At 50.6% G+C, this 15,912-nt stretch overlaps 2 protein-coding genes and 1 long non-coding RNA gene across 8 annotated transcripts in view; 2 read left to right on the forward strand and 1 right to left on the reverse strand.

Moving 5' to 3' along the window:
- LOC118216388 (tripartite motif-containing protein 6-like) lies at positions 1 to 5,869 on the forward strand. The gene is made up of 10 exons (XM_035397487.1): positions 1 to 443; positions 1,964 to 2,042; positions 2,273 to 2,371; positions 2,611 to 2,712; positions 3,099 to 3,221; positions 3,822 to 3,959; positions 4,276 to 4,327; positions 4,435 to 4,461; positions 4,814 to 4,840; positions 4,992 to 5,869. The coding sequence occupies exons 1-10, from the start codon at positions 277 to 279 to the stop codon at positions 5,549 to 5,551; spliced, it is 1,374 nt and encodes a 457-aa protein (XP_035253378.1). The 5' UTR covers positions 1 to 276; the 3' UTR covers positions 5,552 to 5,869.
- LOC118216391 overlaps positions 1,697 to 15,912 on the reverse strand; it is a 26,777-nt gene continuing 12,561 nt past the window's right edge. For 2 of the 3 annotated variants that reach the window (XR_004763011.1, XR_004763010.1), the window contains 3 exons: positions 14,031 to 14,220; positions 13,774 to 13,883; positions 11,540 to 11,562 (listed from right to left, as the gene is read on the reverse strand). This is a non-coding gene — a long non-coding RNA (uncharacterized LOC118216391). Of the gene's footprint in view, positions 1,782 to 11,539; positions 11,563 to 13,773; positions 13,884 to 14,030; positions 14,221 to 15,912 lie in introns of those variants that run through there. The other variant, XR_004763012.1, reaches the window with a different exon arrangement.
- Positions 7,651 to 15,912, forward strand: part of recql5 (RecQ helicase-like 5) — a 9,822-nt gene continuing 1,560 nt past the window's right edge. Inside the window, exons 1-18 of one of the 4 annotated variants that reach the window (XM_035397484.1) lie at positions 7,701 to 7,794; positions 8,037 to 8,158; positions 8,522 to 9,037; positions 9,197 to 9,293; positions 9,597 to 9,708; positions 9,818 to 9,980; positions 10,233 to 10,315; positions 10,724 to 10,945; positions 11,111 to 11,207; positions 11,494 to 11,527; positions 11,762 to 11,820; positions 13,088 to 13,161; positions 13,799 to 13,892; positions 14,049 to 14,222; positions 14,559 to 14,995; positions 15,188 to 15,239; positions 15,351 to 15,674; positions 15,735 to 15,848. In XM_035397484.1, coding sequence (XP_035253375.1) covers positions 7,701 to 7,794; positions 8,037 to 8,158; positions 8,522 to 9,037; positions 9,197 to 9,293; positions 9,597 to 9,708; positions 9,818 to 9,980; positions 10,233 to 10,315; positions 10,724 to 10,945; positions 11,111 to 11,207; positions 11,494 to 11,527; positions 11,762 to 11,820; positions 13,088 to 13,161; positions 13,799 to 13,892; positions 14,049 to 14,222; positions 14,559 to 14,995; positions 15,188 to 15,239; positions 15,351 to 15,674; positions 15,735 to 15,848 — 2,868 coding nt within the window. Of the gene's footprint in view, positions 7,795 to 8,036; positions 8,159 to 8,521; positions 9,038 to 9,196; positions 9,294 to 9,596; positions 9,709 to 9,817; positions 9,981 to 10,232; positions 10,316 to 10,723; positions 10,946 to 11,110; positions 11,208 to 11,493; positions 11,528 to 11,761; positions 11,821 to 13,087; positions 13,162 to 13,798; positions 13,893 to 14,048; positions 14,223 to 14,558; positions 14,996 to 15,187; positions 15,687 to 15,732; positions 15,849 to 15,912 lie in introns of all 4 variants that reach the window. The other 3 variants (XM_035397482.1, XM_035397481.1, XM_035397483.1) reach the window with 3 other exon arrangements.

Consider the following 15,912-nt stretch of genomic DNA (forward strand, 5'->3'; position numbering starts at 1 on the left):
TACTACACGCACGTCAGTTTACATATTAAACCGGAGAAAAGGTCCTTAAACTGAGGAACACTTCAGCATGCGCACTGAGAATAGCCTTTGCTAAACATTTCACAAAGCTGAGGATCAGCGATAATTTCATAGTTACTCTAATGCCGCATTTGACAAGATATACACATATATGAAGCAGCTACCTAAAATATATACATTACAATCATATTTAAATAATTCATGGTAGAAAAGCTGTAAACGCCATGTAGATAAATTATCAACAACAAATATGGCCGCATGTTTCGTCTATCTTCGTGTCCCGGAGAAACGCGAATCTCTAAGTCTCCTCCTACCGCGCCGCATGTAAACAAGGTCAAACATAAATTGCCGCAGACAACGCCGTGTCCCGTTCGAAGGACAATAACCAAAAAGATCAACCGACGTATTCTGCACCAGCTGCAAAGGTAACTCAGTTTGCATTTGAATATTATCGCTAAAACAGCAGGCTGGGTTATTTCCCTCTGGGCTTGGAAGTGTCACGGCGCAGATGAAGTGAGAATGTTGACAAACACTAGGATTGCAGGAGGCAGTGCAGAAGCATTGGGTTGCTATCGTTTTATAAATTGAAGCAAGTTTGGTAACATTTTGCATTTGGTATGCCGTGCATTTATTTATATAGTCGGCATAGACCGCTCTCCGAGAACATTTGTCGCAAAGCTGCCAAACTATAATTGCGAGGCGAAAATTTTTGGTAGCCTGATGTCTGAAACCTGATGTGATAAAATACACATTTTAAATGGCTGTAAATGTATAATGGTGTTAATGTCACTGTGAACATCTACACTACTGTGATCGCCTATACGGTATACTTTAGCAATATCGTCTTTTTAATTTGGCATTTATTGATTATTTAAGAGATTTTTTCCCTTCTTAATAATACTTATAATTGGAATCGTGGACCTTTACTGTTGGATACAACTCGAAATCACTGCAGCCCGTCTCACACGCAGTTCATAGCACAGATATGTAGACAAGGTTGACGATCGACTCTCTCCGACCATCTCCGGTGTTAAGTATTCGTTAAATGCAGCATTTAGTCTTATTTTTAAAACATTCTTTTAATCCGTGATTGATGTCAATGTCAGTGATGTCGATTTGCTTTTAAAAAAAAAATCAGTGATGCGTTCTGAATCCGTTCATCAAGAAATGGGCGGACTGGTTTTATGTGTATGTGTGCGGCGGGATAATGTTTTGATAATGTTTTGATAAACCCTGCAAGCAGAAACGGATATTTCTGAATCCCTGAATCCCTGGCCGTAAACTCTGGGGAAAACAATCCTGGGAAAAGCCTCGCGGCTTGCCACACTCCCACCGTCCTACCCCCCCTCCATCCTGCCTCTCCTCCGTCCTGCCCCTCCTCCCAGGAACTGACTGTCCCGCCCTCCGTTCTTTTTTTTCTAAGCAGGTAATTTGGTTTACTGACAGTTTATCGTCTTAGGTTACGCTTATAATGGACATCAGATAACTGAATTTGAGAGGCATCGCTTTGCAATAATAAATTAATCTTTTTAAATATGAAACCAGGCTGGTGAAAACAGCGCTCTGGATTAAAGCCCAGAGGAATGTGAGGGGGGGGGGGGGGCAGTCTGACCTGGCAGCGGTACCAAAAGCACACAGTGCACTCACCTGCATGGTTCTGATGACTGCAGACGTTTGGGGAGAGGCGCAGGGCTGCTGTCAGTGCGCCCCTGGGCTGGCCCGTCCTGCCGGGGTGCTGTAACTCACAGTCTCCCGCTCAGGGACTGAGAGAGAGAGAGAGAGACAGAGATTTATTTACAGATTTACAGTTTTTCACAGATGGCTGCAGAGGGTGGCTGGCAGGTGCTCAGATGCAGGTGCTCAGACGCAGGTGCTCAGACGCAGGTGCTCAGACGCAGGTGCTCAGATGCAGGTGCTCAGATGCAGGTTTTCACCGTGTTTTCAGAGCCCAGCGGACGAGGAGCAGAATGGAGTGCCTGCGGTTCCTCGTCGAGCCGGCCAAAGAACTCACGATCCGGCTGAAGGTGCGAGCCAGGAGAAAACCTTACTTACCCAGAACACACCTCACTTACCCAGAACACAAAACAAACAAAAAAATCCAGTCACTGAACATTTATCACTTTTAACATGTTTTTGTCTTTACTATGGTTCTCTCTCCCTCTCTCTCACACTTCCTCTGTCTCTCTCTTACTCCCTCCCTCTCTCACTCACTCCCTCCCTCTCTCTCACACTCCCTTTCTCTCTCTGTTGGCAGGACTCTCGTGGGAAGGCAGAGAAAGTGAAGAAAGAGTCATTGGTGGAGAGCCAGTTATTTATCATGGAATTGGCCAGAGAGCTTAGCCGCCTCTGCCAGGTACACACACACACTCACTCACACATACACACATGCGCACAAATAAACACACACACACTCACACATATGCACAAACAGACACACGCATGCACAAACACATACACACTCTCTCACACACGCACACACACGCTCGCACACACACACACATGCAAACAGACACACGCATGCACAAACACACACACTCTCTCACACATGCACATGCACACAGACACAGTCTCTCTCTCTCTCTCTCTGTGTAGCGGGCAGAGGTTCTGGGACACATCTGGAATGGGGAGGACGTCTGGCCCCCCCAGGTGTGCCAGGCCTTCATCCTGGACTGGGCCTCACAGCTGGAGAGCCAGGTACCTCACACCTCACCTCACCTCACCTGGTACAGGTACTGCACACCTCACCTGACTGCCCCACTAATGTCTCGTGTTTTAAATAATAAAGAGTTTAAGTTGGGAAGGCAGGTCTGTCCTGGCAGACCCCATGCTCAGGCCTCCGCAGCTACTGCCAGAACCATTTCTAACCATTTCCAACAAAGACTGGAGTAAAGTGAGAAAAACTCCCACATGATGAGCTTCTCACAGTGACTCGCACAGTGTGTGGGTGACACAGCCACACTGCCCCACCGATACACACCCCGTCACAGACGGCAGTGACACAGCGGAGGCTGGAACGCCAGAGGAGCTCATTCCGAGCCTCGGCCTGCACCTGTCTTTATTTAAACCCGTCTGCCCTTCAGATGACGGGCTGCCCAGACAAGCATGACCAGGGCGAGCCGCAGGGGCACTGGAGCGAGGAGGACGTGGAGCGGGCACAGGGCACCGTCACGGCGTGGAGCAGGGGACTGAGGAGCCGGCCTGAGGTCAGCTGGGGAGGGGGGGGGAGGGGGGGGGGGGGGGAGGGAGCGCGTGTGTTCAGTGTGTTCAGCTCTACATCAGAGCCATTACGCTACATTACATTATGTTACGTTACATTACATTATGTTACAGGTATTTCACAGACTCATCCAGAGTAACTTACACAACCTCTTACATATTTTTGCTGGACATTTACTGAAGCTGTTCAGATACAACAGCAGTGTCCCACCTGGGAATCCTACCTGGTAATCTTTGGATTACAAGCCCAGTTCTCTAACCAATGTACTACACTGCGTCATAGGTTATTAATATTAATAACAGCTTTCTTATGTTCACAACAGTGAATTAATGTTGCTATAGCGGAATTATTCCTGCTGTACTGTGTCTGTACTATGTCTGTACTGCAGTGTGGGTGTGCCACACGGTGTCAGTGCCGTGGTGCGTCTGTGCTACATTAGCAAGATGCCATAGAGCTCTCTCCCTTCCTCGTTCCCTCCCTCCCTCTCTCCCCCTCCCCCTCTCCCTCTCCCTCTCCCTCTCTCTCCCTCCCCCTCCCCCTCCACCTCCACCTCCACCTCTCTCTCTCCCTCCCTCCCTCTCTGTAGCTCAGCGTGTGGCCGGGGGAGTCGGTGGTTGTGACTCTAGATGACCTGGAGGCCCAGTGGAAGAGGGGGAGGATGCCGAACCTGCAGTCTGCCATGGAGCTGGTCATATGGGCCGTGCTGACTGAGGGACTGGACAAGGTGGGCCCTGGGGCTGGTCATATGGGACATGCTGACTGAGGGACTGGACAAGGTGGGCCCTGGGGCTGGTCATATGGGCTGTGCTGACTGAGGGGCTGGACAAGGTGGGCCCTGGGGCTGGGGATCAGTGATCAGCTTACAGCAGTAAACCTGTCACCCGTTCACACTATCAGCCTGTGGATCAAGAGGTTTTACCCCTGCTGTGGTTCATGTAATGGAAGGATGCTGAAAGTAGGTTTTACATTATAATGACTACATTTCCCAGATGCACACAGGAAGTAATCCCAGCTCTTACTCTGCTCTCTCACTGTTACAGGAAGCTGTCCCTCGGCTGTGGCTCACCAGGAAGCAGAGACGACAGAAAATTGGTGGGTTTGAGTTCTGGATATAACTAGAATCTGCCTGTCAGGTACATATTAGAGTGCAATAGAGGGTCTGTGATATGTCCTGAGTCTCTGTCTCTCTCCATTTTCAGCGGCTGCCCAATACATCCCCCACACAGGTAGGTGGTGCTCTAATCACATACTGCTGTATTTTTATGTTTCTTTAATGTTCTATTTCTTCACTGATTAAGTAGCTCTGTGATTTCAGTGCTTCCTCAGCTAGAAAAGAGGTGTGTGTGGGCACAGTGAAATATAAAAATAACTCTCAAAATTTAACAGCTTTTTAACAGTTTGATGTCTATATGTACTGTACTACCAGCTGATTTTGTGTCACAAGAATGTGAGGTATCTATTTATGAACATCAAACTGTTAAAGAGCTGTTACTTAAAGATGATGTGCAGCAGTGCAGACTTATGAGAAGTGAATACATGCTGAAAATTCTGAAATCCACTTTTTCCTTTGCTTTGCAGTGTGGAACTGGATCTGTGAAGCATCAGGTATTTTTAGCTTATTAGTGAATTATTTTATCCGACCTGAACAGAGGATGAATCCTTTCCTTCCTTATGCTTATAAATCACTGCACATATCAAACGTACTGCCAAAAATATGTCCGTCAGCCTGACCTCTCGGTGCACTCACTTCCTTCAGTGGAGGTGACCCTTGACCTGGACACAGCGAACCCCGACCTGCTGATCTCTCCGGGTGAGAAGAGGATGCGCTGTGGCTTCGAGAGGAAGGACGTGCCCAACTTCCACGGGCGCTTCGACGGGTGGTGGTGCGCGGTGGGCGTGGGGGGCCTCCGGTCGGGGCGACACTATTGGGAGGTGGAGGTGGGCGAGAGGGACTGGCGTTTGGGCGTGGCCAAGGAGTCGGCCCTGAGGAAGGGCTTCAAGTCCCTGAACACGGACACGGGGTACCTGACCCTACGCCTGGAGAGGGGCAGCGAGCTCAAGGCCCTGACCGTGCCCTACACCCCCCTGCCCTCCGCCCTCATCCCCCGCAAGGTGGGCGTGTACCTGGACTGCGAGGAGGGCCAGCTGTCCTTCTACGACGCGGAGAAGCGCTCGCACATCTACACCTACAACGAGGCCTTCGGCGAGGCCCTCTACCCGCTCTTCGGCACGGTGGAGATCGTCAGGGACCTGGTCATCAAGCCCGTGGGCGTCAGGGACCGCCCCTGCTGCTCCACGCTGTGTCTGCGCGCCTGAGCGCCCCCTACTGGCCACCTTCTCCAGTGCAACCGCACAGCGATCCAGCCAGGCCTGTGCTCACCGCGGGGGAGAGGCTGGAGGTCCACTGCTGTAAAGACCCATCATTCTTTAAGCGTAGCTGCCCAACTGTCACTGCTACCTCCCTGTATCTCCTTCAGCTCCTCGCTCAGTACAATCCGGTATAAGCTAGCTCATACTGTACTTCTGCACATGACTAAAAGACATCACTGTTCCATTGTTTTTGACTTGTGCAAGTCTAATCCTGCAATCATGATGCACTTTACGTGGTTAATAAATTGACCAGATTGAATGTGATTTTGTATTACTGTCAGTTTTTCTTTTAAGCATTTTCTACATGTTTGTTCACACACCCAATGCATATGAGAAGGAGAATATTACCTGCTCGTGGTTTGAGGACACTGACATTTAACAGCAGGACATAATATATGCTACCAGTAATAAGGCTGGTTTAAAGTGCTTTATTGAGTCCATATATTTCTGTACAGACAGAACTGAATTTAACAGGGCCATGCTCTGTATGGTCTAGCTTTTGTTGTTATCTAGGAATCAAGCTTCCAATATTTCCCATATTTTCATAGTTTGTTTGCAAACTGATAATAGCCTGTTATTTTTTAACAAATGAGAACTTCCATTTTAATTAACAACAATATGCTACATTTGACGAGCCTGGAAACAAGATAAATTAAGTTCAAGTGGGATTCAAAACACATAAATGTTTTATGTGTTTTGAAATGTAGGGTTATGCACCAGAATGAATAACTCGTACATCTTGTATCCATCTAAGTATTTACCGAAGCAATTTTTCTACCTTGTTCAAAGTAGGGTCCACAGGCCTGGTTTGTTCAAGCAGCACCCCTCTGTGATGGAAAAACTCTTTCCTACAGTGGACCGACATCACACAGGCCGACATTCCATTGGGATTCATAATTTAAAATGTGAAAACATTTTAATGAGGCGTGAAAGCTGCTTCAAACTGCCTCAAACCCTCGGTCAAACAGCAAACCGGTTTTGGTTTTCCAACGAATTCGCCTGTGATTGGCCCCCGTCACCACGCACCGTCTCTTAAGCAATCCGAGAACTACGTTGAGTTCGTTTAACCTGCCGAAGCCAAATTTAAGACAAAGCTCTGACAAAACTGAAACGAAACGTTCAATTTGTAAAAATAAAAAACCCACAATAGATTATACCACATTCGGATAAAACGTTATAATTTCAGCAATTTGATTTTTAGCAACCTGATTTCTCTTGCAAATACTGTGTGTTCCTTCTGAGTCAGTCTGTATGCCATGCATAGTTAAAAACATTTTTATTTTCCTGAATAATCTTTATCATATCCAATGTGTCCCTCATCTCAGTATTCATGCTCACAGAAATAAAATGTTTGTTTTCATTCCATATTATTACACACAAAAAGGGAATTTTGACAGCCACCATCTCAGTTTAGGCTACTTTGAAATGTTTCATTTAGAAAAGATAAGTATTCGTGTTACTTAGAAATATCATCTGATAAAAATCCTGCTAACGTGACTGCGAGGTAACGAAGCTGAAGCGTAGCTTTAGCTTAAACGAAACTAAAGTGTAGCTTTGCTAGCAAACGATAAAAAGATCAGGAACTACAGTATAGAACGATATAATATAAAACACTACAGCGTTACGTACAAGAAATCACTAAAGAGAAAAAATGTAAATAACCAAAATGTGGTTGAAACAGAGACTGGGTTGAAACGGTTTTTTTTGTGTGGTTGAAACGGTTGAAACCGATTGAAAGTGATGCGTTACATCACTCGCAGTGGTTACTGGGAGGTGTAGTTCATTCCCTCTTAAAAAGTTAAGTAGTCTCGTACCTTTGCCTTTTTTTAGTTTTTCAAATAGATTTTTTTGGCTCTGAATAATTTTTATAATCTCATAGGTAGATGGTTCGGTTCATGACTGAAACTATGTTATCGAGCGTGTTTCTGACATGTCTATGGAGAAAAACGAATGGGAAATTTAAGGCCGCTGAAAAAGTGGGCGGTAACGTTTATACTCGATTCCTTTTAGTTCGTGTGATGTCATCGTAATGCGCCCGAGTAAAATTCTCGGAATGAGTGAAGTTTGTTGATGAGTTGTGAGCCGAACGGCGATTATGACTTCTATTCAAAAAGCTTTAAAATCTCATTTTGGTTTCGAAAAATTCAGGTCTCAGCAACAAGAGGATGTTGTCAATGCGGTTGTTAAAGGTAAGTTTATATCCCCTAAAAACTGACAGCAGTTGCACTTCCATATAATGAAGAGGATCTCGGCCAGGGTAATCTATCAGCTAATATAACGTTAGCTTTCTTGACGTGTCAACTGAAAACAAATGAAGTAGGCCTATGTTTGTAATTTTGACAGTGATGGCAATCTTGAGTGCATTCCTTTTCCTTTTGGATTACACAAGGAAAAAGTTTAGAGGGGTATGGTGTGTAATGTTTCCTTGCAGGTGACAGAGATGTGTTCGTGTGCATGCCAACCGGAGCGGGCAAGTCCCTGTGCTACCAGCTCCCTGCGGTGCTGGCGAACGGCATCACCCTGGTGGTGTCCCCGCTCATCGCGCTCATCCAGGTCAGGCCCTCGCGTTCGCTGTAGCCGCCGAAGCCGGACCGTCGCAGTGGATGAATGTCCGACGTCATGAGCCATAAATCAGTGCGAAAGACAGGAATTAATTTAAATTTAACACTTGTATTATCGATGTGATCTGCGCTCATTTTTGTTTTGAGAGAATGCGAATCGGTGACTGGCTTATTTGCTCTGAAACGGATGCACATTACCTAGAAAAGTGTGTAATTACCTAGTTTAATGTCAAAGCTGTAGACAGTCCAAGCATGCAACTGTAGACCATGCATTACAGTTTTTTAAATGTATTGATTTAAAGGTTTACTACTTGTGGCATTTATGAATGACAGTCTGTGTCTCTCTGTTGAACAGGATCAGGTGGATCAGCTGCAAGCCCGGAACATACCTGCCTGCTCCATCAATTCCAAACTGCCTGCCCAGGAGCGGCGGAGCATTCTGGAGGACCTGGAGAGGGACAGCCCGTGTCTGAAGCTGCTGTACGTCACCCCGGAGATGCTGGCCTCTCCCTCCTTCCAGCCCTGCCTGAGCAGCCTGAGCGCACGCGGCCTGGTGTCCCGCCTGGCCGTGGACGAGGCGCACTGCGTGTCCCAGTGGGGGCACGACTTCCGGCCGGACTACCTGAAGCTGGGGCAGCTGCGGGCGCGGCTGCCGGGGGTGCCCTGCGTGGCGCTGACCGCCACGGCCCCCCGCCGGGTGCAGGAGGACGTCGTGCGCTCCCTAAACCTCCGCCACCCCCTCTCCTTCTCCACCCCCGTCTTCCGCAGCAACCTGCGCTACGACGTCATCTTCCGGGACGTCCTGCCGGACGCTTACACGCACCTGCACGCCTTCATCAAGAAAGCCCTGGGGGACGGCCCTGCTGGACAGGTGGGAGTGGCCACTTGGCTCCTCCCCTTGGTCCCTCCCTCCCTCTTTCAAAGGGAGAAATTTTAGTTTAACGCCATGCAAATCGGTCCAGTACCTTGCTCTCTCCCCTAACCCCGCCCCCTCTCTCTCCCCTAACCCCGCCCCCTCTGTCTCTCTCAGGGCTGTGGGATCGTGTACTGCCGCACCAGAGATGGCTGTGAGGAAGTGGCTCACCGCCTCACGAGGCTGGGCGTGTCCGCCAGACCCTACCATGCAGGTAGAGGCGCCGGCGTGGTGGGCGGTGCCCACGGGATGATTGGCGGGTACTTTGAGCAGTGGTAGGCGGTGCCCATAGGATGATTGGCGGGTACTTTGGGCTGTGGTGGGTGGTGCCCACAAGATGATTGGCGGGTACTTTGAGCAGTGGTGGGCGGTGTCCACAAGATGATTGGCGGGTACTTTGAGCAGTGGTGGGCGGTGCCCATAAGATGATTGGCGGGTACTTTGGGCTGTGGTGGGCGGTGCTCACGGGTTGCCTGGCGACGCCTCTGGCCTGAAGGCGCTGTTTTCTCCCGTTCAGGGCTGAAGACCGCCGATCGCACGGAGGCGCAGAGCGACTGGATGCAGGGGAAGGTGTCCGTCATCGTGGCCACCATCAGCTTCGGCATGGGTGTGGACAAGCCTGACGTCAGGTGAGTCTGCGCACCTGACGCCACTGCGGGGTTAGTCTGCGCACCTGAAACTTCATCATCATCATCCTCTCTCTCTCCGTCTGTCTCTCTGTTTCTGTCTCTCTCTCAGGTTTGTGGCCCACTGGAACCTGGCCAAGTCCCTGGCCAGTTACTACCAGGAGTCGGGGCGAGCGGGGCGGGACGGGCTGCCTGCTTCCTGCCGCACGTACTACTCCTCCCAGGACCGGGACCAGATCGGCTTCCTCATCCGCAAGGAGATCGCGCGCATCCAGGTGGGGGGGGGGGAGCGTGCACATCCGGGGGGGGGGGGGAGCGTGCACATCCGGGGGGGGGGGGGGGGGAGCGCGCACATCCAGGTGGGATTGGGGGGGGGGGGTTGCACACGTCCAGGTGGGGGGGAGGAGATCGCTTTAACAGTGATTCAGACATCAGCAGTTTATATTGAAACGTATAAACATTTATGAAATGTTTTACAGTATTGCCAGTTTGTACCTGACAGGCTTTGTGTTTCTTTCACCGTGCAGAAGAAGCGTGGTTCTGAGAAGGAGCAGGACCGGGTGGCCGTCACGGACTTCGAGGCCATGGTGGCGTTCTGTGAGCAAGAGGCGTGAGTGGCACCGCACACCCACGCCCCAACACGCCCGTCCACACCCACGCCCCAACGCGCACACCCACGCCCCAAAACGCACGCCCACACCCACGCCCCAACGCACCCGCCCACACCCACGCCCCAACGCACCCACCCACACCCACGCCCCAACGCACCCACCCAGGCCCCAATGCGCCCGTCCACACCCACGCCCCAACGCACCCACCCACGCCCCAATGCCCCCGTCCACACCTACGCCCCAACACGCACGCCCACACCCACGCCCCAACGCACCCACCCACGCCCCAATGCGCCCGTCCACACCCACACCCCAACACCCCGACGCGCTCGCTCCCGTAAACACTCACGCCCCAACGCGCCCCACGCCGTCCCGCTCATCCCCGCCCCTCTGGCTCCTCCCCCCAGGTGCCGGCACGCCACCATCTCTCAGTTTTTCGGGGACGGGAGGCCGGACTGCGCGGGGGCGTGCGATTTCTGCCGGGACCCGCGGGTGGTGCGGGCCCAGCTGGAGGCAGCGGCCCGACTCAGCACCAGAACCGGCCCGGCCCAGAGCAGGGAGCCCAGCGGTCCGTTCGGCTTCGACCCGCAGCTCTACGCCGGGGGTCGCAAGGGCTACGGGTTCGAGAGGTGAGGGCTGGGTCACAGCGTCCCCCGTGTCTTTAGAAAGGAGCACTTTATTACACCTCTGATCTTCCCCAGAGTTTGTACAGTTCTGCTCTGTCTCTCTGTCAGTTCTGCCTGTGATGTGCCTGTTGTTTTATCCCTAATCATCGGTTTGCCTGCGTATTGAAGGTATGACGAGGACAGTGGAAGCGACAAGGAGGACGACTTTGAAAATCGGAAGAAAGAATTTGGAAACTTGTTCAGAAAACAAATGAAAATGCGTAAGGTGGGTGGAAATTTGAGCGTGGGCCAAAACACATTTAATAAAAACATTTCTGGAAAAAGCAATAACCCTGAGTTATTTTGTTTTGAATAACTGTAAAGGTTTGTACACGAGTAGTTTATACTGGTTTAATTAGAGATTATAATGAGATCCTACAGTAAGAGAGGAGTGTTATCTCATTGGTCATCTGGGTTCTCACTGGTGGCCACGCCCCACAGCTGAACAGGTGCTCATACAGGATGGTTTCCTCTCCTCCTTCCCCATCACGCCTTTCTCTGTCTCTCCGCAGGGTTCTGGTGTTAAGGAGGTGTTTGTCCCCCCAGGTAATTTTTTTCAGCCGGTAACAGGCTGAGCACTCCTGTCGAAAAATTACCCATAATCCATAGTGGGGTTGTTCATAATGAATTGAAGATTTGTTAATTGTTGCTGCCATTCATTTCTACGAGCTAATGCTAATGCTAGCACCGGACCCGTCTCTGCTAAAACTGCCTCTGATTTAGAGTAGTTACATCAGCATGACAGAAGGGGGCGCCCCTGTTTTCTCTCTCTGTTTACAGATGCAGACTGTCCCCTGAGAGAGGCCAGCAGCCAGAGAATCCCCAAGCTCACTGTCAAGGTACCTCGACTTCCACATCCACCCCCCCGCCCCCCCCCCCCCCCCCCCCCCCCCCCACTCTGTTTCAGACACACATTTACACACTGAATTTCAAGTTCCATGAAGCAGGATTACTGAGTTAGCTGGATAACAGCACTGAGTAAAACCCTGTATCACAGAGCAGGATTACTGAGTTAGCTGGATAACTGCACTGAGTAAAACCCTGTATCGCAGAGCAGGATTACTGAGTTAGCTGGATAACTGCACTGAGTAAAACCCTGTATCGCAGAGCAGGATTACTGAGTTAGCTGGATAACAGCACTGAGTAAAACCCTGTATCACAGAGCAGGATTACTGAGTTAGCTGGATAACTGCGCTGAGTAAAACCCTGTATCACAGAGCAGGATTACTGAGTTAGCTGGATAACTGCACTGAGTAAAACCCTGTATCACAGAGCAGGATTACTGAGTCAGCTGGATAACTGCACTGAGTAAAACCCTGTATCACAGAGCAGGATTACTGAGATAGCTGGGTAACTGCACTGAGTAAAACCCTGTATCACAGAGCAGGATTACTGAGTTAGCTGGATAACTGCACTGAGTAAAACCCTGTATCACAGAGCAGGGTTACTGAGATAGCTGGATAACTGCACTGAGTAAAACCCTGTATCACAGAGCAGGATTACTGAGTTAGCTGGATAACTGCACTGAGTAAAACATGGAACAGCCTTTTATTTTTTTTACTTCAGTCCGTGGTCCAGATTTTGGAGGGTTCTGGGTTTTCCTCACTTGTGTAGCTGACTCAGTAACCCTGCTCTGTGACACCGGGCCCCTGTCCCTCCCCTCCGGATCAGAACAGGAACCCTTAAAGCTCAAATCTCCTGAACCAGAGCTTTGCTCTCTGAACACGGTCATTTCCTTCTGAGCAAAACGAGACGGGGAATGTGTGCCTGTAGAACTGCCCTCACTACAGCGTCAGTATATAAACAGCCTGGATCCCAAACCTGTTCTTCCTGATGGACAGGCAGAGCGGCTCAGCTCTGCTGAGAAGAACACTACATACAGAATGGATTAGACCCACCCCCGGTGGCCATTTTACATTGTACTTTTCACTTCCCGGTCTTGTACCTATTTTAATTTGAACACAGTTTTCTGAGTGGTTGTTGTGGGAAATCATTTTTTTTTCAAAATGAAAGAATGTTTTGGCAGTTTGTATTTTCTGTGCTGTTAATTTTTGTCCTGTGTGAAAGCACCGTGCCGAGCTGAGATGTGAGGTGTGTCTGTTTCAGGCGAGAGAGCACTGTCTGTCCCTCCTGCAGTCTACACTAGACAGCCACCAGGAGGCAGCAGTCTTGGAGGAAAGGTATTGTCAGGATCAAGATTACAAACTCCCCCGAACAAATCATTTCCCAAACTGTGTACCCTAACCCCACCCCCACCTGCCATCCATCCACTGCATTGATTAATTTCTTACATTCAAGCCGCGAAAAACAATGTTGTGAAAAACAGACTGTTATTCAACCAAACCCCCCAACCTTAACCAAACAAGGGGGGAGAGCATTCTGTGCTCGCTGTGTAGCATGTAAATGTTGATTCGTTCTGTCTGTTCTTTGAGCACATCTGCATCCTCTATTTACTGCAGTGCTGTATTCAATCATATTTTCTCTTCTCTGTCGTTAGCCTAGTTTCACCTGCCTCACTCTTATTCATGACTCCATAGCGGCTGATCCATCATTTTCTTTTCCTTTTCCGTGATGTACTTGGTTTTGGAACAGTGACCTTCGTATAGCAGCATTGCCATGGTCAGTTTTGGTGTGTCGTGCTCAAATGGGGGACAGAATGTAGACAGAGACTCCCCTCCCCCCCCCACACACAGGGGGGGGGGGTTAGGTTAGGTTAGGGAAACATTACAGCAGCACTTCTCCACTGTAATACAGAAAGCTGTAATTAACTGTACGAGGGGAGGTTCTGTTACCTGAGCTCTGCTTTCTTTTCTTCAGCTCTGACACACGATCCTTGGCTGTGGAGATGGAGCATGAAGTATTCAGATCCAGCAAGAGTGCCAACCTCTACAAGGCATCTGTACTGAAGAGGGTGAGAGGAGAGTGTGTATGTTTGTGCGCACGTGTGTGTGTGTGCATGCGCGTGTGTGTGTGTGTGTGTGTGTGAGCGTGCGTGTGCGCACGTGTGTAACTCTGGATACTGTGTACTGCCTGTGAAGGTGAGTCTTACTTCCATGCCGATGCCCAGGTGGCAGAGCTGAAGAAGGGAGCAGATGGAGTGACGTCGCCCCCTGTGGGCGGAGGAGAAAACAGCAGCCATGGAGATGGACTGACTGACTCCAAACCTGATCCATCCTCCTCATCCTCCTCTTCCTCATGTGGAGACTTCCTGGGATTCACACCTGCCTCCCAAGTGTACTCTGTAAGAGCCAAGCACATGTGCACACACACATGCGCGCACACACACACACACACACACTCGCATGCACACACACACACGCGTATAAACACACACACACCACGCACACACACACACACACTCGCATGCACACACACACACGCGTATAAACACATACACACACACTCACATGCACACACACACACCACGCACGCACACACACACTCACATGCACACACACACGTATAAACGCGCGCACACACACACACACACACACACACACACACCACGCACGCACGCACACACACACACACACACACACACACCCTCTCAGTGCGCAGTGTTGTGTGTGTTTCGCAGCTGAAGAGGAAGAGAGTGGGCGCTGGATTGCGGGGTTCCTCGAACCCGTTCCAGACGGCGGCCGAGCTGCTGAGCAGGGAGCATGATGTCAGTGGGGGGGCGGGGCCGGGGGCGGGGCCTGGAGCGGGGGCGGGGCGTGATGCGCAGACCGCAGACGCTCCCTGTAGACCCGGCAGCCCGGAGGCAGGGAGGGGCAGGAAGCGGAAGACTGAATCCGCGGACTCGCCCCCCCCGCCCCCGCCCCCGCCCCCGCCCCCCCCGTCTCTGAGCAGCCCCGCGAAGGGGCGGGCCAGCAGGAAACAGCAGAAGCTGGCACAGGCCGCCAAGATGTCGCTCTCCATCTTACAGTACTTCAGTAAGAAGCCGGAGGAAGGCTCCGCCCCCACCACTGCCCAGGGGGGCAAGACTGACCTGCAGGCAGCCAGAAAACCTGAGGGGTAAGATCTGGGCACCTCCGGGCAGTTAGTTTGGGGTGTGTGCACGTGTGTCTGTGTGTGTGTGTGTGTGTGTGTGTGTGTGTCTGCGAGTGTGTGCGTGTGTGTGTATGTATCTGCGTGTGTGTGCGCAAGTAAATGTGATAAGAGCATGTGCAGAGTGACTGTGCTCTTTTCTCTGTTTCTGTCCCTCAGTGATGATGCAGTCGAAGCCGAAGCCCCTGTGGATAAACAGCCCTCACAGGAGGTACAGGAAGGAGTTTCCTGGGAACAGGAAACGGTTGTGGTGGAAGTGGTGATGTTAGTGATGTTAAGCAGTGTCTGGGGTGTCATAATGTCTCTGTTCTCTCTGGACCAGCTGGAGAACAAGCGCGTGGAGAACGGGGACCGCCCAGCCAGCAAGAGACATCGCCCCCTGCAGGACAGCAAGAGACAAGTCACCTTCAACTCCAGCGTGCAGGAGAAACATGAGAGCCAGGCAGCTACGGAGGCAGTGCAGGTTCCAGAGACGCCTGCACAGGAGGGGGGAGGGAAGACTGTGACTCCACAGGAAGGAGGAGGGAAGACTGTGACTCTGAAGAAGGGAGTGGAGAAGACTGTGACAGTACTCAGTGCTCCAGAGAAGACTGTGACTCTGAAGAAAGGGGGAGGAAAGACTGGGACTCTGAAGAAGGGAGTGGAGAAGACTGCGACAGTACTCAGTGCTCCAGAGAAGACTGTGACTCTGAAGAAAGGGGGAGGAAAGACTGCGACGGTACTTGGAGCACCGGACAAGGCTGTTACTCTGAAGGAGGCGGCTGACATCGTGGTTCACTACCTGGACCCCCTTTATTCTCAGGGAAAATTTGCTACCAAGGTGAGAGTAAGGGCAGCTGAGAAAATGAGTTTATTGTGCATTTAAAAAATACAGTTCTCCCTCT

This window comes from Anguilla anguilla, chromosome 17 (genome assembly GCF_013347855.1).
Source record: "Anguilla anguilla isolate fAngAng1 chromosome 17, fAngAng1.pri, whole genome shotgun sequence".
NCBI classification, from domain to species: Eukaryota; Metazoa; Chordata; class Actinopteri; order Anguilliformes; family Anguillidae; genus Anguilla; species Anguilla anguilla.

What these genes read in the sequence shown, in the direction of transcription:
- LOC118216388 (XM_035397487.1), top strand. Translation starts at nt 277, where the DNA reads ATGTTTCGTCTATCTTCGTGTCCCGGAGAAACGCGAATCTCTAAGTCT. An exon ending in AACTCACGATCCGGCTGAAG is followed by an intron (nt 2,043 to 2,272) that starts GTGCGAGCCAGG and finishes CTCTGTTGGCAG; the next exon opens with GACTCTCGTGGGAAGGCAGA. An exon ending in TGACTGAGGGACTGGACAAG is followed by an intron (nt 3,960 to 4,275) that starts GTGGGCCCTGGG and finishes TCACTGTTACAG; the next exon opens with GAAGCTGTCCCTCGGCTGTG.